This window comes from Ischnura elegans, chromosome 4 (assembly GCF_921293095.1).
Source record: "Ischnura elegans chromosome 4, ioIscEleg1.1, whole genome shotgun sequence".
Taxonomy (NCBI): domain Eukaryota; kingdom Metazoa; phylum Arthropoda; class Insecta; order Odonata; family Coenagrionidae; genus Ischnura; species Ischnura elegans.
The window spans coordinates 37,015,390-37,041,775 of NC_060249.1; the positions used below are offsets into that span (position 1 = coordinate 37,015,390).

Sequence of the window (26,386 nt, forward strand, 5' to 3'; positions counted from 1 at the left end):
AACCAGCTCTAATTTGCTTGTATCCACCCATGTTCCATTCCAGTCCACAAAAATCAATCATGTATTCACACATTAACTCTTAAGTGTTGATGTACAATGTAAATTAGCCTTCATGGTTCGCAGTTTACCTTTAAAATGTCGATTTAAAAGTATCTCATTTCTCATCTCATTAAAATTTCAAGTGCTCATGTGTAAATTTTATTGTAGGGAGATGTGATGTTTCAATGGTACGATGGAATGGTGACCATTGCTGAAGATTACGACGGGAGAGTGAGTCGAGTGGCTTGGGATCCACTCACGCAGAGTTTCTACCCAGATGCCAATCACCAATCCTACGGGAAAGCTGCTTTGAACTTGACAAGCATACGGGAATCAGACCAAGGGTGGTACGAGTGCAGAGTGTACTTCCCGAACCGAACTCCAAATACAGGAAGGAATGGGACCTGGTTTCATCTCACAGTGGATGGTAAATAAAATAAGCGGGAAATAAGAAGCTTTATATTGATATTTAGTCGTTTACTGATTTTTTTTTTTTATGAAATATGTTGAAATCAGTTTGAACCGGGTTGAAGTCTCTTGTTCTTAATAATGGTTGTTATGACTGGTATGAAACTGCTTTCAAGCTTCTGTCAAAGTCTCTTATAAGAGGTGGTTTTGATGAATTTTTTGGTATGCTAGAATTTCCTTAATAACTATGAACTGAAATAAAAATAAATTCTAAATAAATGTGAAAAATTATTTCAAATATATCTTAGCTCAAAATTTCAAGAAAGCTTCATTTAGGAGTGAATTCGAAAAAAAATTAGTGTTAAAATTGTCAACAGACTCAATTAGTATTTATGCTATTTATTACCTGGTTTTCTTTTCATTGCACATATTGAAAAAAAATATTTAATAATAATATATTTTATTTCACATTATGGTACATGAAATTTTAACAGCTTACTTAAGCATGAGTTTTTACAAAGTGGAATATAGGCACACCTGTGGTAAGGACCAGTTTTGGAGTTGCCACCTCTTAAATTAACAAGCTGACAGCTGGCTGGTGCGGCCAAAACAAAAGAATATGCCATAACTAATGAGTCAAAGTTCGCTTTTCTTAAAAGTGTGTTCCTTTGAGAATATTATGAAGGATTGAAACATAAAAACAAATGAAAACAAATACATTAGCTACCATAATACATAGAAATATTCAATACACTGTACAGAAATCAGACTAATTACGTACAATGTTAAAATAATGTACAAAGATAATATTTACAAGTACTCTTCAATATTGTCTATGGAGAACAACCATATTTTCAATTTTTCAACCTCTGGTTGATTCCACTTGTAAACAAAGAGGCAACTTATTTTTTCATAAGTAACTGATTTTGAATTCTTGAAGAAATGCCTCTTGTCCCCTTTTGATAACCTTTATTCCTTGGCCTATCGTTTTCAGGTGGAACTCTTTTAGCCATCCCACCTATCAATCAGACCACCATGGAGGGTGACACTGCTCACTTCAAGTGTGTTACCAAAGAGGATGGTGCCCAGGTCACATGGTTCAAGGATGGTGTCCCATTCTCCGAGCTGCCAAGTTTGTCAGCTCGTTCAAGGATCTCATCAGATGGCTCTCTTACCATATCCCCCACGGACATGGCTGATCCTGGCTATTATCACTGCGAGGTGTCGAATGAAATGGGAGAGAAGCAATCAGCTGGAGCTCACCTGAACGTGGAGTGTGAGTGAAATCTATATCAGAGACTTGCTTTCGCTCACTGCGGGTCTCTGCCCCCCCCTCTACCCCCCCCCCCCCCCCAAACCCTTGCTGGAAAAGGCCTGTGGCCGTATTTAGTTACTCTACCAGTTCTTACAATTTAAAAAAATGCTATGATGAGATAATAATTCACAAAATACTGAAATGGTAGGATTTGGCCAAATTGAAAGTGTTCCATCCGGTCTGAAAATTGTTTTCTCGACAAATCATGTGGTCTAGATTCCGAAAATGACATATGTATTTTAAAAAAATTTTTTTTTTTTTTTTTTGACCCCCCAAGGATCCCCCAAAAAGTAGGGATATTTGGCAACAGTGCAAGAAAATGTAGTATTTAAACAAATTTTCAAAGCGTTTCAGACTATTTACGATTTTTTGTAATATCTCCTCTTTTCCTCCATTAACATTTGCATAAATCAGTCAGTCAGTCTTGTTTCCATACTGTGATGGATGCCTTTATGGAATGAAACTTGAACATTGTGGCGAATTCATTCATCTTCAGTTCCTCACCTCTGTGTCAAGCTTCCATTGTTTTCGCTGATTGCCTTGGGTAACTGGAGAAAATCATAACTTCTCCCCTCTGAGTAATGCTGCGTAATGGTCATGATATCACTTAAGTTTCCATATATTTGAGCAAATAATGATAGAAAAATTATGTTTACTGCAATGAATAAAATAAATTTTCCTTAGAAATAGTTATGAAGATTTTTATGTTATCTCTGAAAATAAAGTTTCTATCGAATAAAATATGCTTTTGAAAGCTTAAGTATCTACAATTATTTGGAGTCCATAGTAAAAATAACCTATCATTCTGTTGGTGGATAGCATAAAATGAACAAAACATATCTGACGCACAATCAGCAGAAGTTAATGAAACCTTCCATCACTGCGCATTAAGTTATTCAGTGTTTCAGCGGTAACTACAATGTGCGTCCAATAAAATGTTTGTGTTGCCATAGCTCAAAAACTAAAGAGTTGCGACCCCATGATTATTGGACAAAAAATGCTTAAAATTGTTTCCCCTACCACGTCCTGAAGTATTATAGATTCCTCATGAAACATAGTGTATCATTTACTTTGATAAATCCCTAGAGCATGATAAATAATAAGCTCAATTAATTGATTTCTTATCTGAAAATGTTTTTTTCTTGTTTTTAATACAGACAAGGCAAAGGTGATCTACTCTCCAAGTGAACAGCATCTCCCCCATGGTCGACCAGGCCTTTTGGACTGCCATTTCAGAGCCAACCCACCCTTGACATATCTGCGTTGGGAAAAGGATGGCTTTCTTTTTGATCCGTACAATGTGCAAGGAGTGTTTCTGATGCATAATGGATCTTTGTACTTCAACAAGGTGAATGGCACTTGGGGCATCAGTCTCCTATTCTTGCTATTGTATAAGTATTTGATGTTTTGATGTCATATTTTTCTTTTTAACATTTTTTATTTTAAATCACTGTGTAAAACAAACTGTAATCATCACTGGACCTGCTCAGTCTTTTTTGTTGTAACAAGTTTTATGTAACTGTGAAAAAAATTGATATTGAATCAAAACTGCGTGATTCTTAAACACTATGCATGCTATACGCGATTCAAGGGGTATAAGTGCACAGAGCCCTTGGTCATTTTGACAGCAGTCCACTATTTAGTGTATTCTCAGCCTCCCTGTGTGGAAAAAGTCAGCTGAGTGCTCCCAAAGGCCCATTTAATCATATAGCAACACACCGTTAGTCACTTAGATCTAATCTGCCGATTGCCAATGATTAATGTGGCAATTAGGGCCACATTCAAGGGGAACTGCCATAGCTGTTGATATGTACTGAATGGTCACTCCTTCTGAATATATTTTAAAGTGAGAAGATAAGAGTATGATTTTGAATCTTTGGATATCCTAAAATGCGTAAAATAGCTTTGTTAAAGTGTTAATTATAGGACAGTTTCGACAGGAAATAAACACACATTAGTGGAATTTTTTTACTTATTCCGTATTGAATTTTAAACAGCTTGTATTTACTTCTATGTACACTTCTCTGCTCTAATGCACAGACTTACAAAAAATTTGGTGGCTTGAAATGACAAATGAATATGCCTTGTAAAATATGCAATGTAAGTGTAGATTTTAATAACTGTTGACAAGTGGGTGGAGCACTTGGCTACTGATCAAAGATTTCCGGGCACAAATTTTGGTTGAAGCCTTTGGACACCCTCATGGTGCAAAGTGGCAGTGGGAAAGTGCTGGCCCCCTTATCCTAACTTAATGTTTAGTAGCATTCACTTCCCCATGGCTTAGTCTGGGGTGAGCTAAACACTCAACTATCCAAACTCTTTTGGTCAAATCACTGAGTGAGTGGGATTTAAATGCCAATACAGGAGCCACCTGTTCTCTTACTTGTGGGCTTGCCAGAGAATTCCTTTACTGGCTTGCAATATACAAATTTTTTAGGGCACTAATTTTGGATGTACGCTTTAATATTTTACATGCCAAGTATCTTCTGCACCCATTATTGCAGCATCCCTAGCCTTTTAATAAATGGGTCATACTTTTTAATGTTATTTTTGGGAAATCTAATTTGGGATTCAAGCCATTAATTCTCTAATTGAATGGATTTAGCATTTTAAAGCACCATTTAATAAAATGAATTTGCAATGTTTGCATCAGCTGATGTTCGTGCTTTTTTTATTGTGCATAAATCATTAAATTCTTTAAATTGCTAGCATTATTTCAATAAAAGTTTTTATGCTTTCTTTTGGCATGATTTAATCTGAAATTGTTATTCCAATAGGTAGATGGTTCTCATGGAGGAATGTACACTTGCATACCATATAATGAACTTGGAACTGAGGGTCCATCTCAACCAATGAGAGTGTTGATTACAAGGCCACCAGTGTTTATCATCAAGCCAAACAATTTGTACGTGAGAAAGGTTGGGGAGACTTTAAGTATGCCCTGTGATGCAAGACATGATGTTGATGAGTCAGCTTTAACTGCTGATGCTGAGCTTGGTGTACCTCCTCCATCTACCGGAAAACCAGCAATTTCTTGGACAAGGGTTCGTAATAAACTGTAGATGAAATCATTGGAATGAAAATTTAATGCCTGAAATTGATTACTTTTTTCCATAAACATATGTACAGTACACTCCTGATTATCCGGGCTAATGATGGGGAGACACGGCACAAATAATCGGAAAACAGGGATAACCCAAACTTTCACTTTAATGTCTTTTAATGCACATAATTTACGTAAAACAAGCAATATATTATTATTATTTATTATTATTTATGCCGTTATTCTGTTATTCTAGATTGCTTCCCGGACTCGTTGAGAGCTTTCTTCACCAGTACGCTATCATTTTAGTGGCGATAACATGGTTGTACTCATATTATTAATGCTCCATGTAAGGCGTGGTTTCAAAAACCACACATCCGTGGATGTGTGATCACGGATACAGAAAAGTGTTTTGCACAAATGCTTCAAAACCACTGTTCAACATCGGAAACTACACTGTCAGGCACCACGCCACGTAGTCGCGTCTCGCACTAGTTGCCCGGGTTGCAACTGCTGCAGGACATATGTCCATGATCACGGAGCATGGTCACGTGCTGCGAGGCTTGGAAAACAGGAACATGATGCCCCTGTGAATACAGATAGCACGCAATCATTTCTGTTTTACGAAGGGGATTCTAACAGAAATAATAAACCCCGTGTATCCTAGCATTAATGCTGTAATTTCGGTGATTTTGCGTCTGATTTTATTTTTCTATAAAGGTCACGGAAAATATTGAGTGGGAGTGAAAATCATGCATGAATAATCCGCAACATGGATATACCGCAGCCGGATAATCGGGAGTTTGCTGTTGATTATAAACTTGTAATCATTCATTTTTACTCTCTTTAGCAGTGGTGAAGCTAGATATTAATCTGAGAGGCAGAGAATACCCAAATTCATGCCATTAACACTCTTTTGTTTTGTATTCAGGCTAAGTCATCTATTTTATATTTCCAAAAAAGTTGGCAAACAATTTTACCACAATTTCCATGCAGCATATTGCTTTGTTTTGATTGGAGGTTTGGAAGCCTGTCTACCAGCAGACTCCCATATAATTGAATGGCTCATATTCAAATGCCCACTTTCTGCTGCAGACTCAACATCCAATTCAAATTATTTCTTGCGCTCCGAGATTCTATTATCTTGAAAATTTTGGAGTCTGGGTGAATGAGTCAGAGATGGGGAGATGGCTGGTACATATAAGTATTGATAATAAGTATTGAATAATTCAAGAGTTATGAAAAAGTTTCACAGATGATGAACTACCATATTTATCAGAATATAGTCCCCCTTTTTTTCCAAAAATGCCCATGAAAAAAGTTAAGGGGGACTAGATTCAAATGCATTTTTTAAATTTTCCTGAAACTGAAGCCTCAAAATTAAGGGGGGGGGGACTATATTAGGAGAAATACGGTAATTGGGGAGTAAGGCAAAGTATAAAATTCAAGCTGTATGTACTGCATTATTTTACATCCTCATCCAGAGTATGGATTATTTTTCAGGGTACCAAAGACCTGAATACCCTCTTTTATTCTCTTAGCTTTGCCACTGTTTGGTAATTAAACTCCATATTTCATAAATTAGATAGGCATAACTTCGTGTAATCTATTATGCATTTTGAAACAACAAGAAATAAACTAAATTAACTTCCATGAGATGATTTACAGGGCAACTATGATTTTGTTGAACCCTCAACTCAAGATCCATGTTCATCATCTAATAGTGTTGACAGTTTGATGAAACCATAGTTGTGTAATCCTGTGGAAGTGTATTAAGTTTTTTCTTGTTGGTTCATTGTGAATCGATATTTCATGGCTGTGTTTCTTTTATCTTAGTGTATAGGCATGATATCAGTGTCAATTTCCTTGTGAAGTTTGCAAAAGCTTCTCTATTACGTTGCTGTATATATAAATCAAGATCATGTTGCATGTTGGATGACTGGAGTGGATTAGTATTTCTGAAGTGTATGGCGAGTTTCTGGGATATCACTTATATAGATGATGAAACTTTTAGTAAGAGTCCAGTGATGTAGAAATTTTTGGGAAACATATTTTTCATATCACATGTAGAATTGTACATTGACTGTGTTTTGAAAGTACATGTTAAGTAATTAATGCAGGATGAATTACTTCATGTAGGGTTTTTTTTTTATTAGTGCAAGTATTTCATTCCATTTTAAACTTGTTTTCCATATTATTCACACCGCAAGCATGATGATAGAATGAAAAGAAAAAAATATTGCATTTATGTGTTCTTTCATGTGAAATTTTCAAATATTTTACTCCATTCTATAATGACATCATTCTAAAAACCATTAGCTTCATTTTAATGTGATATTAAGGTTAGGAATGGCAGTATAGTGCATATAAAATTTGGCCCCTCCCTCAAGTATCAAATACAATATGCACTCTAGTGTAGTATTTTAAACATGCTAACTATTTGAAGGTTGATAGAATTAGCCATTTAGCAACCATTTTCATGTACAATGTAAATATATATTTGTATATACATGCATACCGTATTAGTAATGAGTTGTAAATATTAGTGTAGTGAATGATACAATGCCTTGGTAGTTGAGTATTGTAGTGTATTGTTGGGTTATGACATTTATTTCATGAAACTGTTATGACTCATTTTTAGTTAGGAAGATTCAGCTGATTACTATAGCAAATTTGCTTTTTAGGTGTTTGTATTTCAAATGTTAACATCCCTCTAACATATTTTTGTTACCAGCATTTACAGGTTTTGCTTGAGTGATTTCAACACATTTTGATTTCATTACTGTAGCTGTCATCTGTTTACAAGGCTTAGGGTATTCACATGGTGAGAACCCATTAATGTTTTAGATAGATCCCTTCTTATTTGACATCTAGATAGAGTAGCCGTGAGGCTGTTTGGTTTTTGTGTATGGTTACGTTATTGATACAGGACTGTATGCGAACTACATGAATTCATATTACATGAGAAACATATATACATATTGTGGCATCCCACCCCTGGCTCGCCCGGATACCAAAATAGAACCAGGGGGAGATGTCGCACAAAAACAAAAGAAAATATATAAATCCGCGTGGATCCCTCCCGCATGGGACCTACGGAACAAACCTATGCCACTCTCTTTGTACAATTCACATAAATTAAAAATATTCCTCTTCTTTGGAAATAATTGCGGGTGGGGGGTTCCCGATTCAACCTGATGGGTTACGTTCGGGCACTTATGCACTCTTCCACAACGCATTCACGGAAAGAAAAACGAACGGGGCAAAAGGAGTGGCGAGGGATATTTTTCCTTAAGATGACCCATGAAGGAATTAAAACAAAACACTTACTCAACACTTTCAGCGAAACAAAATATAATTCAAACAATAAGATTGCATGTGACAAAACAAAAGAAACCCTCTTATAAACTAGTGAAGTATGAATTGGTGAGAGCAATTTATGAAACATCAATGATTAAAAAAAAAACACAACAATATAACTTGATTTTCAAGATGAAAATCGGAATAGCAAATGATAACAACAAAATATAGTTCGGTTGTGAACACGTAAATAATGATACACTTTTCAATTATTTCTTGACAGGGGAGGTAAATGAAAGTCCATCCCAACGAATGTTAATTTTACTCTGGTGATTAATTTCACTTTCACTGAGTAACGGGTGCATTTCATGACTGTCTGTCTTGACACTTGGCAGAAGACAAGAGGGGGCTTTTGGGGGGGGGGGGAATAGTTGCGATCTTACTTTATCGTTGTCCGTGGTTAGACCAGGTGGGATCCAACAAACTCTTGTTCCATTTGCTGCACACTCCTCTCTCCCTTGTTGGAGGAAGCTGCATCCGTAATGGAGGTAATGCGTCCTCTTCAGCTGGTCCTTGCTCCTTCGCACAGGGGGGGGTCTCTTATTTCAGACCAATCAGTAGTAATCGTAATTTGTTAGGCCCCTCGTCTTCTCTCTGCCGTGTGTCGCACCCAAATTCGGGCATGGGCTCCGCCCGACATTCACTCCAAAATTATCTGCTTCTTCCACGCGCACAACCTTTTTTTAATCCACCAACTTGGGGTGGGGTAACGCACAAGAAAAAAGGAGGAGGAACACGCTATTCATGGGAAAAACCCGAGTTCCCCTCCTCCCACACACACAACCTTACATAATCGACATAACCACATTCATCCCCACTTACTCATTCACGCTTTCCTCCACGGGCCGCGGTCTGGGGGGGGGGGGTTTTTGGGAAAGTTCTGTTGAATGGAGTGGGTAAAAGGGAAATGAATGCGCCTCGTATAATGCACTTCGTAATTGGGTCTGAACCATTACAATATAGATAATCAAACCAGAATGTGTAACATCAATTTCAAAATTATTTACCATCTCTCAGCTTAGAAAGTCAAGAAGTTTTCTTTCTATAATATTCTGTAAAAGTTTTCCTACTCTAGCAAGTGTCCGATGAGCTTTGAATTTCTTCTTTAAATTTTTTCCAATATTTCTTTTCCTGTACGGACTTCATTTCGTACTGGACCTTCAGTTTTTCTGTCAGTCCACCCAGTAATTGTAATCCTCCTCCACCTCAAACACATTACTGCAGCTTCAAGTTTGTTCACTACTCAGTGACCATATTTAGGTAGGTACTTTAAGACTGCTAATGGCTAGATACCCAAAAGGGTCTTCAATGGATTAGTTTCTTTGGCTGGCTTCCTCCATCTTCATACTGTTGGCCAATACTGGTTCGTCTGCTATTTTGGAGGAGTTCAGCCCTGCAAGGGCAGGAGAGTGCCCTGTTCTTGTATATCAACTTATTCCCTCTGACCAAGAAGCCATTTGCACTTAATAGAGGGCAACCACTTATACATTGGTGATTGCTTAGCTGCATGAAGTGTTTCTCATCCCATACCTCGAGGAGATGCATTTTCATATTTCCTTTCCTTGAGTACTTGTCACCATTTACCAGTCCCTTCTCTACTTTATGGGGAAAGAAAGTTGGACAACCCAAACATTTCCTGACTCTTTCAAAGGAAAATTAACATTTTATAAAAATATATTTGTGTTCTTGGGAACAGGCATCTCTTTGAACATTGCTGCTTGGGATTTCAGTCATGCCACATGATACACCCTTCTTTAGTCAGCTTAGATAGGTTTTGATTCAGTTGTAACTTGCAGTCTCTTGCCGTGGAAGCAAATTCTATCTTCATCTTGAAATGTCAATCAGCTGGTCAATAGGTGGATGAAGTGGATGGTTAAGTAATACTCTCCTTTATTATTTGCATGAATTTGCATTCATTATTTTCATGGCTACTTATATATTTGCATGATTTTTGGTACAAATGCATGAATTTCCTGAAATAATGATTTTTGGCTATTAAAGTTCCTCTTCAATTCATTGCAAATTTCTCTTTTTATAATTAGCTTTTTTAACCCATTGGTGGCTCATTAGGGAAATGAGTGAAGTGCCTCAACCCTTACATTTTGAGAGAAGGTATATGAATGAGAATTTCCACCTTATGTATTTGGAAAATACAGGAATTTAAAAATATGTACTGTTGAACATGAAATGTTGAGATAGTTGTGGAGAGTAAGGAAGCTTAGTGGTTGGAGCCTGCTGACCTGAGGGTCCCAGGTTCTACCTCGTTTGAAGCCTTCATACACTCCAAAACAAAAACCACCAAAGTGCTAAATGTACGTGGCCCTTGGAAACAAATAAATCTCCTACCATAGAAGAATGAAAACTCACATGTCCTTGGCTCAGTCTGAGGTGAGCTCTACCCTTGCCTATCACTGCCAATCTCTGGGTTTAATGTATGAGTGTGTGTGAGAGTCAAATGCTTCAACAGAATGCCGAGATGTGAGCATAAGTCTGTAACCATTGAGTTGTGCTGGCAGGGCCTGGTTTTGAGATTCCACTGATGCGTATGTGGGGTGAGTGTTTAGGCAAGGAGAAGTCATGTAACACTTTTTAAGGTTATTGGTTGCCATGGCTGACCCCTACTTTGTGAAATGCTTTTCAGAGCACTTTCCTTCCTTAATGAACTTCTGTACATATGGTGTGAAGTTTTTCACAACCCATTAAACTACTGGTGCTGTGTATTTTTTTTGCACTTCCCAAGTATAGCATGCACAATAGGACTGCTCATATGTGCTCTGGCAGTAATATAGTACGAACCTTTCTACTTGCTGCATTCAATATTTTTGTGCATTTTTGGTCTTCAGATACATGATCATCATGTTGTTAGCCATAAATTCTCTTTATGAAATATTTACGAGTTAATTATAAATTTAACTTACTTTATGGAAGGAGGGTATAGGAAGAACCTCATTCAGAATGACAGATGGTCCTCAGACTTAATATTCCTGTCCAAAATTATTGACGATAGCACACACAAAATTAGATCCAATGCTTTCTCAGTTTATTCAATGCATCTTTCTCAGGATTTCACCTGGTTGAGTTGGTTCATAGATACAAACAGTGGCCCGAGCCCCCTAAAAAATTCATTATGGGTGTGAGGAAAAAATGTGTCAGGCTTGTCGATTTTCCCCGGAGTGTCCAGATATTGATATTCGAGTCATTGAGGTTCTAATGTTTATCATATGACTCTTCTAAAATGCTTGAAAAACTTCAAACTCACTAGGTATTTATAAAATTTCCTGGGGCAAGATCCCCAGTTTGGGCCCCCCCAATATGTTTTGTAAGACGGCATCCCTGGATACAAAGGTCCAAATTGTCCCATGTCATCAGGATGCTCAATATCTGGAATATTTGGACATCTATTCATTTATAAAATACAATAACAGAACAATTTTTCTGTCCATATCAAGAAAAGTAGGAGAAAATTTATGTGTTTTACACCTTTTTGACTGTTTTACGTCATTTGGTTGCCGTTTCTCATGATATTTTTAATAGTAATTTTGTAGATAATTTTATGGAATTTCTTAGGGAACTGTGAAGATCTACATCAGTTTATCAAAGTTCTTCGTGCTGTTATACTTCATGCAAATGTGGTACCATCAAGATATTTCAGTCTCAATCCATTTATTTCACATGAACTGTATTTTTCTTTAATGTACTGTATTTATCTGAATATAGTCCCCCCTTTTTTCCAAAGATACCCACGGTAAGGCTAAAGGGGGGACTACATAGTATATTCAAATGCATTTCTTAAAATTTTCCCAAAGCTGAAGCCTCAAAATTAGGGGGGGAATGTATTCGGAGAAATATGGTATATTATTCTATTTTCTTATTGAAGATAAATAACCATACAGTATCATTACAACAGGGATTGATGCATACACTAACTCCTGAGCTGTCTTGAGTCTTCAGAGTAGAGTAAAGCATCTTGAAATATTGTAATGCTTAATCTGCGTTGTGAACATTATTTCTTTTTCAACCCTATGTCTACTATATTGGGACCTACCTATTGCTTTCAATATTATTATTTGCATGAGGAATTGGAATTTAAGAATATATTCTTAAATTCCAACTATAGTTATAATTGTTTTTGCACCACTAGATAGGGGGTTTGCTTCTGATTTGTTAAAATTATACTCTTAAAAATATGACGTTATTGAATCCTTGGAATGAATTTTCATATTAACTTGCATCTCTTTGTTTGCCAAACTGCATGCTTTGATCACTTCTCAAAAGTAAAATCACTACCCACATTTATTTTCTGGGAGCATAGTTTGCCATTTATGGTACAGAAAACTATGTATATAGTGTCATTAAAAAATGTTCTTCTCATTATTGTTGGAGAAAAAAGACTTCATGCTCAGCTACCAAGGCAGATATTTTATGAGGGGACCTTGTTTCATTTTACTATGCCTGCTCACATCATGGGCTTGATCTTCATGGTCTACTTCAGAAGGATGGAGCCCTTATTCCTCACTCAAGGTCATCGATTTCTGGAGGAAACCTTACCATCGTGAATGTCCAGAAGGAGGACAGAGGATTTTACCAGTGTGTGGCAAGCAACGAGGCATCCACGATCATTGCAGAGGCTGAGCTTATGATAGAAAATGTTGCTCCCAGGGCTCCATATAACTTGACAGCCAATAGCACCCTTACAACCATATCTCTAAGATGGGTTCCAGGCTACAGGAAACCAAAGCAGGAGTACAGTGTGTGGTAAGTGGAACTGACATGTCTGAGATCTTTGAGAATTATCCGAGTCTACTTTCTGACGGTGTTCTTTGGAAATATTTATTTTCCCATTTTAGCTTGCTGTGCATAATTTATTAGCAGCTTTGGATTAATATCATTGACCCAACCAAAAAAATGATTTTGGAGATAATTACATAATTACTATTTTAATTGGCTTTAGGAGATACAATTCAAAATTTTGGAAAGGAAATTGTTTTTCTCTCATTCTGATAGCAGCAGCTCAAAATATATTACCTTTTTCTCTTGTAATATATGTTGGTACCTAACTAATGGGTGAAATTGACAATAATTTTGTATTTTTATCCCTGGATTTAGTTTGTGCAAAAAAGTAGTCTTCATTGAAAAGGAACTTTCGAAAAAATATGCATGTGCAAATACATATATTTGTAGTTCCATGAGTAGATATGTATTATGCCTTCCATGGAAACACTAGGTGAAATGTTTTCTCTCCTTTGTTTCAGGTATCGACGTGAAGATTCATCTGAGTGGAAAACCTTGAAAATCCTTTCCATGGGGACTCGGGAGGCTGTTGTTTCTAATTTAAACCCTGGAACCATGTATGATTTGATGGTTCTCAGCCAAGATGTGCATGGAGACGGCATGTTCAGCAAGGCCATCAGAGTGAGAACGAAAGGTGATTTATGCTGGATATTATCCCATGCAATTTAATCATCTTATCTTTTTTTTACTTTTTCTCATTATTTATAGTAACATATCTTTTGATGCCACTTTTTTTTGTTTCCCTTTTAGGCTAAATTAATTTTGTGTGTTACTCCCATGTTACATTGGTGAACATTGATTATATATTTTGGGAAGGGGTGGGACGATATCATTGTTAGGTTAGGTTTTAGTTATCATATAATGGTATTTAACTCCTTCCTCATCTGCGGGGAGGGACAAGCCCCCTGGACTACTTAAATTCACACCTGTGTTGAAGTATGATACCTTGGTTTTCAGCTGTGATCAGTTTTGAAAACCATTATCTATTTGATGGGGTGCCTTGATGTTGATACTGCTCATCAGCAACTCAATTTTGATTTCTGTCTGCAAACTTATTGGCACAAACCAAAATTGACCACAACTAACATACAAACCTCTTTGTTGACTGTAGACTTTTTAATATTATGGGCTCCTTCTTGGAGGAGGTTGGGATTTTTTGACTTACTAATCATGGATGTTGCATGGATATTTTCTTCTGAACTTAATGCTAACCTACACAGTGATTAACTGCTTTTTGATTTTTCAAAGTTTATTATAATGCATGCATATGTTTTAAAGATCAGTTGTTTGGCTACTAACCTCAAACTCCTCAGGGATTATATTTCTTGAGGATTATAATCCTAGAAGATTTTTAGAATCCTGGAGGATTTTGAGGTTAGTAACCTTGGTTTCCTGTTCCATTAAACTAATTTGTTTGGAACTTTGAAAAACTGAACTAAATGGATATTATTAATGACAAAAATGTTGAAAATGTATTATTTTGCCTTGATTTTTGTATGGTTGTATCCTCATAAATTTATCAATTATGCTTGTAAAAGCATTAGGTACATCATGTGAAAGATTATAGGAAGTAAAATTTTGCTGACAAAATTAAGGAAGGATTTCTCATAGTATTCCATAATATTATGGGTACACACTTCCTTGTAAATCTTTTGACTTTTTGGTGGGATATTAACCTTTATCCATTTTTTCACAGGTATTTCTCCTCATTCAGGGAATACATCCAAGAGAGTTCTTAATGACTTTTCAGGCCCGTTTGGTAAGTTTTTGTTTTTTAATGTATCCTGCTTTCCTTCATGTTATGCCTGGAAGATAAATTTGCATATGTATTTCCCACCTAGTTTTAGTTATTACATTGTACTGAAAAATTTTTCTTCCTTAATCATTTGATATATTTACTTTATCCCTATTAACAATGAGAGAAATTACTTAGGCTGCTCCTCATGAACCATCATTCTTCATGATTAGGCATATATGTATGTACATAAATAAATTGAAACTTAAAACAAGGCTGTACTCTTTATAGGTTAGGTAATAACTGCTATATGACTTTAGAATGCTCATTTATTGATGCAATATATTATAAATAAATTAAATACATACTATAAATATTATAAATTATTATTTATATATTATATTGTGTATGTATGGTATTTCCTGTCTCTTCATGTTCTTAATATATGCTGAGCAACCCACCACTGGTATACAGCGGACAGTTTTGAGCTATTTCATTGCACGAAAATTTATAGGGTGGTACTCAGCTATTTTTTCCTCATCATATCAAATTGCTATTTGTTATCACATTTAAATACATATTTGAAAATTCATGTTTTTCTTAATTGATTTGTAATAATAATACATAAATAGTTCATATAAGTTGATAGCATCCTATGATAATGTCAATTTTTCTAAACAAAGCACCTGAAATCTGCTTGTGTTTTCTTTTTGAGTTTATGGTGAATTTTTTCCATTGCAAGGTTGTTTTAAATGTAAATTGATAATATTCTGTGCATATTTGCCAAAAATTTTTTGCTGTTAATGCATTCTTTATCAGCATCTCATGCATTCAGTATCAGAATGCATCAGATAAGTATGTATTTGTGAAGTACATACATACATGCCCATGTGGTGGAGAGAAATAAATCTCAATTAGTACCATGAGGAAATTTAAATTTCTTTCACCAGGATTCTCAGAAGTGATGGGGCCACCAAAAAATGTGACTGTCTCGGTACATAATGAGGGATACTTGGTATCATGGCAGCCTCCTGAGCCAACCACTGAAGGTGTACATGAGGTTCCTATGCAACTAGTCTATACTCTTCGATGGGCTCAAGGATCACAAGAACATGTAATTGGGAAAGCAGAAACAGCAGATACATCATTTTTAGGTGAGGGAATGCTATTTTTGATGACGTAATTAAATTGGAATAGCTCCATCATGAAAGCAAGTAGGCAATGGGTAATTTGGGTAAATTCTTCTCGGGATTCTTACTGGATTAATTCTTTCATAATGGCCAATGTTTCATGTGTTAAAACGTTGGCTGTTATGAAAGAATTAACCCACTGGGAATCCCGAGAACAGTTTACCCACATAATTCGCCGGGAAAGCAACAAATCATATTTCACCAATCGGTAATTTGTTTTAAGGCCATAGGCGGATAATTTTATTGAGGTGGAGGGGTTCATATGGAGGTGGAATGCATTCTGAGGGATTCATTTGAAGGGGATACACCTTTAAGACTGTGCATCCAAAACAAGTTAGGAGGTGTGAACCCCTTAACCCTTTCCTGCTGGTGCCTATGATAGGAAAATGTTTTCCGTGCCACGAGAAGAATAAGAATATTTTAAACCCCTCTGTGTCCTTTCTTTTCCTTTTTTGGGAAGGAGTTGCCCTGGTATTCTCCCTCCGATTTGGGACCTAACTCAATACGGCGCCCAGCCATTACCCCACAGGTTATTGGACAAGACCCTCTATTTCTATCTAACAAGTTCACAGTCATCTAATTTCTTTACCAGTTTTTTTTTACCAATTATTGCTTTTGATTTTCAATAATTTACTCTTCTATAAGAATAGCTAACATTATTTTAAGTATTGCGGAGTTTTCAATGGATTTCTAGCTTTGATAATATGTAATGAAGTTTGTGAACTCAAGGTACTAATACTAAATCTATAAGTCTGTTATGAAAAGGCCTCCGGTACGATACAAGCGGCGAGCGGCAACCTGAGCGCACGTGAGCGGCAGCGGTGGCTACAATACGAGCGGCAATTTTCTAACCGCTCAGGTTTCTCGCCTTTTCTAACTTCAGTCTTCCTTTGTTTGGCTGTATTCTCACTACTTTGATGTTTCTCCGCTTACATTTTCAACTACACTGAAGGATGAATCTACTGAGCGGCGAGCGGCAGTGGAAAAGAAATCGGTCTGGACTTGGAACCATGAGCGTCACTGTGCGGCGCCGCTCACTGTCGCTCGCCGCTCAAACATATCATACCCACCCTCAATGGATTTACACGCAACTAAGTGAGGCCCGATTTCAGAGCGGCGCCTTTCACGCCGCTTGCCACTCGCCGCCCGCCGCTTGTATCGTACCCGAGGCCTAACTCTGAAATTTCATTTAAAAATTACTGATGCGCAGAAGGAAAAAAGAATTAATTTCATAGGAAAAAAAAATTGGAGCATACAAAAAAAATGTTTCCTTGCCAAATCTAATGACAAATATAGCTAGTTTATAATGGATTTCTGCACCGAGGATGATCCTAAATGAGTGGTAGGGTTAGACTTAAATGAGGAGTGGCTCTATGGTTTTGCCTAGTTGGGTCTCGGGCAGGGGCTGAATGCATCCAATTATTGCTACCCCAGTGGTTAATTCTCTTCCCCAATGCCAGCTATAGCTGTTGTCTGGTCATTCGCATTAAAAAATCCACTATACCCAACGCTAGGTCTCCTGCTTATGAAAATGCTCGTTGGCTCTACCCAAATTAATTTCAAAGGATAAAAAAAATTGGAGTATACAACAAAATGCTTCCTTGCAATGTTCGGCAAGAAAGGGTTAAACCTTGGCACTGCTTGCTATGACTTTGATTTCTTTTGTGGGGTCGAAGCCCCATTACATATGTGTTTGTTATTATTATATATATGCTATTTGCAGCAGCAGTTCTGTCATCTCATTAACTCTTACAATATTTAAGTGGAAATATTACTTTTAAAACGTTGAGGCAAAAAAATAAAACATTTTGAAAGACCCAGTTTGCAATTAGGTAGTTATGTGGATATTATGGCTATTTTATTTTATTCTTTTTAAATCATTTAGTTTAATTGTTTTTGGAGGCGTGTTATGATAATACAAGGTATGTTTCAAGTTAATGGATTTTTTTCTAACTTTTAGTTCGAGGCCTTGATGAGGACCAAACATACCACTTTCAAGTTGTCGCAATTGGACCAGGTGATGCCCTGTCAGCCAGTTCTCGCTTTGTACTTCATGTGCCTCCATACAGACGAATGAAAGCAATCACGGTTGGTGTCCTGGTTGGAATCTCCTTCCTTCTCCTGGCAGCTGTTGCATCATATTTTGGCAGAAGAGCCTTCTTGAGGCATCAAAAGAATTCGGATCGAAAGAGTAAGACTTGATGAAAATCTTTTTCCTTTTTTAATGGTTGTTTTTTTAAAAACACGTGAAATTTTAATTAATGTATCGCTTTGAGGTGATACTTAATCAGAGTTTTAACTTTTTCATGTTTAAGTTAGTCAAAATGAGCTACTATAAACATTTCTTAATCTTAAAGCAGTTGATTTCTCTTTACACGTTACTGGGTATAGCAGGCTGGGAATACATGAAATTATTTCATTTAGGTTGTAGTTATCAATTTTATTTGAAAGAATTGAAGCAATGAATTATCTATATTATCATATTTTCAGGTAAACTCTGCTCTTATAAAAAAAACTTTCTATAGCAATTAGGATATATTTTTTGTTCTTTACCATAGTATTTTTAGAAACCAGCATTAAAGTAGAACCAGCTACTAGAAGTAGTTGGCATGAAAATGCATAAATATTGAATCTCAAAGCTATTTTTTGTAAGAATTCTTTATAGTGCATCATGATTGCTTATTTTATTAGCATGCTGACAATTGAAAGGCCAGTGCTAATTCATTGCCAGAATTTTGCATGAGCAATGCTAAGATTGCCATATATTTCAATGCAGAAATGTTGCAATGTAACTGATGTATTAATCTCTTTCATTGAAACAATTTGAAAGAAGTCTAAGGGAAGAGACTGTATTTAACCAAGCCTGGATAAAATTAATAAACATCATGTATATATACATACACAGGAAATCCTAATGCCAGTCAAAGTTGTGAGGAAAATATCTTTAAAACCTGTTCTTCAATAGTTTTCAGCAATAGTGAGCATCAAGGAAAACAAGTGTTAATATGATAAGGGTTAGGACAAGAATGATTTAAGGCTAATATGTAAACCCTACTGTTATCCAATGGCAGTGTAATCATTTCGAGATGGCAGGAATCTCCCCTATGCATGCTTACTGAACAGAGTGGGAACAGGCTCCTCACGTTTCTCAGTATGGACCATTTTTCAAGGCATCGAAAGAGTATGCTCTCAAAGGTATACTCTCACTAATCTTCTACCTTTGTTACCCCTCCTCCTCTCAGGGGCCTCGCCATTATCTTGGACTGCTGGGGACCTTAAGTTCAGCCATTCAGAGGTATACAACCTTCCCAGCGGTAGGGGTTTGAATTGTCAAGAAATTGTTAATATGTACTCTGGTTCAACTAAATACATGTACATTTATTGATTTATCATAAAGTCTTGCCATGGCAATTATTCTTTGTGCCTTATGAGCATGTAAAAAATTTAAACATTTACCCTATCGTCAATATTAACTAATTTAATCAACATATGAACCATTTCCAGTGCAGGAATATTAGCTGCTGTAATACGTTTTCATTCCACATTCATCCTCAGCTAACCTCATTTCCTGCCTTGACTTTGATGAAAATTATTTTCTCAGTTAATCTCATTATCAATCACAACTCCTATTTATGAATTGAAAAGTACACACCACCACAAGCATATAATACCCGCAAAGAATTTCTTCTGGTATTTCATTCACCTGCTTTACCTACGTTTTTCTCAGAATAACCTATTCTCATTTTAACCCCAAATATTTTACCTAAATATCAAGTTACTCCTTGTCTCAGCCTCATTTACTTGTGGATTCGTTTTTGGTGATGTTGTGTGCTTGAATACCTCTCCTGCTGCACCTTAAGAAATTTTGACAAATTGTGGTCAGTTATTTCATTTTTCTCTTGCTGAAATCATGGCAAGGATATCATTTGGCCCTGATCAACCATCGATAACAATTTTTCCGTTAGAAATTCGCTCAACTTTTGTAAACACTCACCAAAAGACGAGATCAATTCCAATATAATGTTTTTCTCAACAGTAAAAAGTATTGAATCAGCAAAATACTTAATGAAAAATGATGTCCCTGGACTGTTGATCCATGAGATTCCCAGTACAAATAAAAGCTCGAATTCCAGCTCCTTGTTTCCGAGAGTAAGGCCGATTCCTACTGCTCTTGGATCTCAAAACCTAGAGCCGCTGCATTTGGAAGAGGAAACAGAATGATGGATATATTCATTACTCCTTTATTAGCATAGGAGAATCACTCACACTCACAATCAATTACAATCACTTAAAATATAGACAAGATTTCTAATTCGGCCCTGTTATCATTACTGTTGTTTTAGTTTGTGTAACGAAGTTTGGAGATGAAGAATATATGTATCTTGCACAGTAATAGTTGTATGTTGTTCTTAATACCAAATATGATAGGACCATTTGCTCTTCAGACCTTGGATATATGCATCATTCATATTCTCAGTCAGGATATCTACTGATGGATATATGTATCTGTCATTAGTAGGAAAAAGTTAAGAGGGGAAACGAGGGGGTAAATATGGCCGTCTACCCTATAATTTCTGGAAAACCTGATAGAAGGTAATCTTTAAGGTGGCTCTCCTATTAAATTTTTTATTTGACCAGGATAACAAAAAATCTTTAATAATAGTTTATGGATATCTAAAAGAACCTGTCCATGCTTATCAGACCTTAGAGGCATTATATCACTGAGAGGGATTGCATTTCAATGAGGCACAGTGGAAAGAAATCAACTGCGCCCCCCTAACACAATGACCTTAATCTGCCCCTGCTATTAACCAAGCCCACGGTGGGTCAAGGGTGGGTTTCCTATTCTCCTCTCCGTAGATTATTCACTAAGAAAATTGAAAAATCAGTTGCAGAGATATTTTCCTCCCAGCTTTAATTGACAATTGCACTTTGGACTTATGCATTCACTTGCCAATTAGTTGCTCAATCTAACTGCTCCAAAAAATCATGGCATTTATTTTCACTGACATCTTAATGTGAAAAAATTAGATTGGGAGCTCTCAATGTAATTAATAGAATTAATTTGGAGTTAACCATTATCGGTAATTTGTGGAAGCTGTATCATGCAGTACAATACAGAAATGTTAAATTGATAATAGCAAAGAAATAATTGCTAATTGCCACGGACCAAACTTACTCTTCCTCCCTGAAGAAACTCCCTCACGTCCTGATAGCATAATGAAGTGCATATACATATGTACCTACATACATTATCAAAATCAAGGGTAAACATCTTGGTCAAAGAGTTCTCTACTCTAGATTTTTTAAGTTTATTTTTTAACGCAGTGCATAGAACTTTTACTGGCCATAATACCAGAGTAAATTTTGGGAAATGGATAGTTACCTCAATTCATGTCTATAATTCCTTAGCAAAATCATTATGTACCTTGAAGGTACTTGTGAATATGCATAGAAATACTTGCAGTGTGAATAATATTGGAAATTTCAATTGATTCAACTTCAGCACACTATTGCATATCCATCTGATACTTAAGGAACAAAGTTGAGGACAAAGCACTGGTTACTTTAACCATTGTGCTTTTCATGGCTATAATCTGCTGAGTTATTAACTCAGTGGCTAAAATTTGATGGCTATGAATATATTTATATGGTTGTGGTGGCACTTCAGATAATCTTTCTGAAACAACACTAATGGAGAACTTTTCTGTAATTTGGTACCAGCCAGGTCCTGAAGTATCAGTGTGAGAGGAGTTCAACTCTGCCATCATTTCTACCACTGTGTTGTGAAAACAAATGACCAAAATGGTTGTTGAAGAATCATTCATAATACAGTTACCTCAAAAGCTGCTTGATTGAAGCATTGTCCGAGCTTGAAGCCATTTTCAAATTGAAAGATGAATGTGACTTCACTGCTTATTATAAATGGTGTTCTTGTACTCAATTGTCCATCATTTATCACATAGTGAATTACCCTCACAATGAACTCTTTATCCTAGTCTGTTTTCATGGCATTGCTGAAAACGTTGGTGCAATGTGAGGACATCTGACATGAAGTGTTTTCCTGCATTCGTTTTACCTTTGTAAGTTTGCCCATTATTCTGTTTGGTGCTGTTTAAAATATAATGTTGAATGCAGGCAATGGACTGCATATTGTCATGGATCTTATGCTATTAATGATATTTGTAGGGCTATGGAGTATGTGGATCTGTTCCTGACAAGTTCACATGATAGTTTGTGTGAGATAGACCAAGACTCAGGAGCTTATAGTGGCTTTTCAAAGGGAAACTGCTACCAAGGAATATGGAAACCCCCTTGGAAAGTAAAGCCATAATGATTGATGGAGTTCAAAGGGTTAAAATTCCTCTGATATGCTTGAGAGATACTATAATATTGGGTTTTGCCCCCACAGAAATGCACTAGCCCTCTCCCACAAAGACCCCCCGAAAAATTTTATGGCTACAAACTATCCAGAGAAACAGGTGTCCAGCTATAGCCTTGCCTTATGCCATTTTATTGAGACTAAACTAAGCCCCTATGCTTGTTTTTAAGTCAAATTTTCAGTAAAATGTTTCATAAAATGAATTAAGTCTAAGAAAAATAGGCTTACTTATGATCACACCATCATTATTTCTCCTTGATTTTTTAACTTTTTTTACATGAGGATTTAGTTGTGATGAAGTTCATGTTTATAAATGCAATCAATGTAGATATCCTATTTGGTATTTTTCTAAATATTTTATGGTGAGCAGCTGGCTTGATGAAATGGGCTTTTGCTCCAACTAGTCTCCTCTTGGAACTGTACCTGACCCACTTAATGAGTACCACACATTTTCCTTATCTGTCTGGAGTCAGGCAGACGTGTAGCCAGAACTTTGCATTTGGGGTGCTTGGGTGTTATGTGGGTTGTCTACATTGTGTTTTATTATGCTATTTTTTTATAATCAGAAAAACTATAATTTGGCTTGCTCTCCGTGGACATTTGTTTTCAAAATTTACCTGATCTTTCAAAGAAATTTTTAACCTTGGGGTAACGGTGGTTTTGGTTTATATCATCTGATTTTGAGAAAATTTCAAATGTGGCACAATGATGGCAGACCTCAGCATTAAATTGTCAAAAGAAACTGCACCCCTGGGCCAGTTGTTTCCTAAACGGATGATGGTGGGCAGTTGTTACATGGGAAAAATATTTAGGAGCTGAGACCCTCAAAAACTTTCCCGCCCTAGGCTATGGGCCTGGAGTCAGGGCCAAGCAGTGGCGAAGCGATGGGGACTTTTGGGGGATAAAGCCCCCCCAGAACTCAGAGAAATTTTAAAATTTTATCCATTTTACTTTATTGGATAAATATGTATTAGGTACTTATAGATGAGGGTGAGGATTACTAAAATATCCCTCAGAAAGCCGTAAAACTCACCATGTTGAATCATTTATTTATCTTAAAAATTTTCAGGGGAGGGCACCTGCACCTCCAGTAATTCATACCCCCAGCATTAATTGTGCATAAAACCTCCCCGAGCCTTAATTCCTAGCTGCGTGCATGGGGTCATGGGCATCTTTCCTCTCATAGCGTCTCATACTGTTCTCAGCTAATGAATCCAGAAAAATTTGCTTCAAAAGTTTCATAATTTATATGCATATGTGCCCATATTGATTTTTTATTTCTTGCTCCATGCACAATCCTGATAGTTTAAAAATGACTGAAATTCAGGTAATCACATGAAATTTTGCCTATTGCTTTAAAATTGACCATCCAGAGATACTCAATTGGGACCTCAGAACCTCTGTATGGAACAGCTGGAGAGGTCTATTACTCTTCCACCGCCTTGTGTATGATTTTTAAATGTAAAATGTAATACACTTTCTTTCAAGTTAATTGAAAATCCCCTGAACTTACCTCATCCTCTTGACAAGTTTTTAAATATTCCCTGACTAGGGATACAATAATATCTACGTGGTTTTTGAAGCCTTATCAACTGGAAGACAAAGTACCTGATTCCGTTTGGCTTAGGAGAGCTCAGAATATTAAAATTGATTTCTTTTTTATTATTTTTTAAGCACCGTTGGTCAATGTTTTTTTCTTTCTTCTGTGACAACTGTGCCAAGATATTGTCCCATGCTTACTGCAAAATTTGCCACTGGAATCTTCTAACTGTGGAAAATCATTGGTGGCTTCTGGTAGACTTTTCCACTATCAGTGACATCTATCAGACAGTCACTCTTTGGGTTGTGACTTTGACTGGGAAAAGTTATAACCCAAAGATAATAGAAAAGCCTATCCCAGAACTACAGTCATTAATCATTGATAAGAAATTGTAATACGTAAAATGGTTTTTGTGGTGAACTTGGGACAATACTGAAGTTATTCATGGAAGATGGAACATGCTTTCCCTCCCAAAGTAAAAAGCTGGCCATTTAGCAATGTAGAGGGATGAATGATAAAGCTACTTCCACTTTTTGAATATCAGAAAAGAAAAATGCCAAAGTTTTGTAAGATTTATGCTTTGAATTCAAGCTAAGCTTTTGTTTGTAGCCTTGATGTCAGTATAATTAGAAATGCATGCCTGGCATGAGTGAGTTCAGTGTATGAGCTGAGTACCTACATGCTGTTAAGCTTGTATAAGATTTTCTTTGACATCTGTGAATTTTATCTGTAAAAATTGAACACATACTTATTACATGCTTTAAACTTCTTCTAAACTGTGCAATTTGTACCTTAAGACAGTATGATTTGAAAGCATGTTTGGATTGATTTTAAGCGAGTACATATCTAATTTTATTTTCCTAAATGATGTACATATTGTGAGTCTATTTAAAATCCAATTTGTATACCCTATGTCTTATATTAATTAGTCTTATTGTTTCTTAAAGGTAAAAATATTCTTTTAACAGTTGGAATCAGTGAAAGCTTGATGCGGGAACTTATCGCTTAGTGAATTAGTGAATGCGGTTTCCTGCAGCTATAGCTCTAATTTTAATGCCTCCATTCTTCTGGTACTACCATGTCGGTTGTTGATTAAAGACAACAGTTTTGCTGAAACTATATTCTTTAATTAACAACCGACATGGTAGCAGTGGAAGAATTGAGACATTGGAACCGCGACACCACAGAAACCTACGTTGTCACATAGCTCTAATTTCTCTGAAAATTTGGTTTTTAAACTAGACTTAATTTTTTAAGCATTTCTAGAATTTTTTCAAAATTTTAAAAATCCTATTACCACTATAAAATTTTAGTCAGCCACATTCAGCAATTTCTCTACAGTAAAGATAATTCTGAGTTATTTAAACCAATGTGTATTAGTGCATTTTGGTGTAATTGACTTCTCCCATTGTGGATTGACTGTGAACTCCCAATGTAGGCAGCTACATAGGCTGACCAGCTTTCGGTGTAGGCAGCAGCACGTGCATTAATTTGGAGATCATTGAGTTTGCTAATGCTGCAGTTATATCAGATAATAAAAATTAAATTGCTTTAAAATATCAATGTTTAAACTGGAATAACTTTAAATTCAATAAGAGTAATTTTCTCAGGAATAAAATTACTGCTATGCAAGTAAACCAATCAGTTTTAATTAATAATTTTAAATACAACGTCTTGTTTGGCACGTAAAGTAAAATAATACAATTCCATTACAAAATTTTTTCTAGGCAGCTCAGAGATGTAATAATAAATTTTACTGATTAATCTATTTAAGAGGAATCACTATTTTTCTTCCTAATAATTTTCCTCAAAATACTTCACCACTGAACATATTTCAGTACATATTTAAAAACACATGATTTGACATATCCGAACACTCTCTCAATGGCATAGCGGTGATTCTCATTATTTGCTTCTGAGCCACTCTTGTATATAATTCATTATTGAGAGATTTATGTTAATTATTTACAGTACCTGTGGTTGGGAAGTCTCGATCATCTTATGTAGCAGCATGGCTTCAAAATTTGAGACACTCCTAGAAGAATATAATTGCATAAAATTAATGAATGGAATTTTAAAAATTCTGCAGTTACTCTTTGTACAGCAGCATGTTTGTTAAGAACTAAAAACCAGTCCCTTGTACATAATCCCAAATAAAATATTTTTGTAAACAAGAGCGTCAATAAAACTTCCATAAAAATACATAGGTATTATACATTTAGTGTTAGTACACTTGAATAGATGATGCTGAATTTTTTATGTTTAAAAATAGAGCAGTTATATACCCTGAAAATATGTATGAATAGTTGTGATTGGTGAATGAATGTTGATTTTTAGTTTTTGCTTCATTGTTTTGTAACTGAATTAAGTGATGGTGGTGAATATTTATTCATTAAAGATGTAATAATTTTCAAGCATACACACTATGATCCGGAAGATTTTCATTTCTTTTAATTTATACAAAGTTGTATGAAAGAGAAAATATTGTACAGCAAACATGTTATGTACCAGTTTCTTAACTACATATATCCTCACCCCTCAAAAATTTTTAATATGATATTATTTTCTTGTTGATTAGTGGTA

At 36.0% G+C, this 26,386-nt stretch overlaps 1 protein-coding gene across 11 annotated transcripts in view; it reads left to right on the forward strand.

Moving 5' to 3' along the window:
• Positions 1-26,386, forward strand: part of LOC124157279 (protein borderless) — a 93,767-nt gene that overhangs the window by 57,576 nt on the left and 9,805 nt on the right. For 6 of the 11 annotated variants that reach the window (XM_046531873.1, XM_046531867.1, XM_046531871.1 and 3 more), the window contains exons 3-11: positions 208-466; positions 1,442-1,723; positions 2,920-3,110; positions 4,540-4,806; positions 12,658-12,920; positions 13,418-13,590; positions 14,653-14,715; positions 15,642-15,845; positions 17,842-18,072. In XM_046531873.1, the coding sequence (XP_046387829.1) occupies positions 208-466; positions 1,442-1,723; positions 2,920-3,110; positions 4,540-4,806; positions 12,658-12,920; positions 13,418-13,590; positions 14,653-14,715; positions 15,642-15,845; positions 17,842-18,072 (1,933 nt within the window). Of the gene's footprint in view, positions 1-207; positions 467-1,441; positions 1,724-2,919; positions 3,111-4,539; positions 4,807-12,657; positions 12,921-13,417; positions 13,591-14,652; positions 14,716-15,641; positions 15,846-17,841; positions 18,073-19,123; positions 19,282-21,605; positions 21,965-25,774; positions 26,223-26,386 lie in introns of those variants that run through there. The other 5 variants (XR_006864564.1, XR_006864563.1, XM_046531870.1 and 2 more) reach the window with 5 other exon arrangements.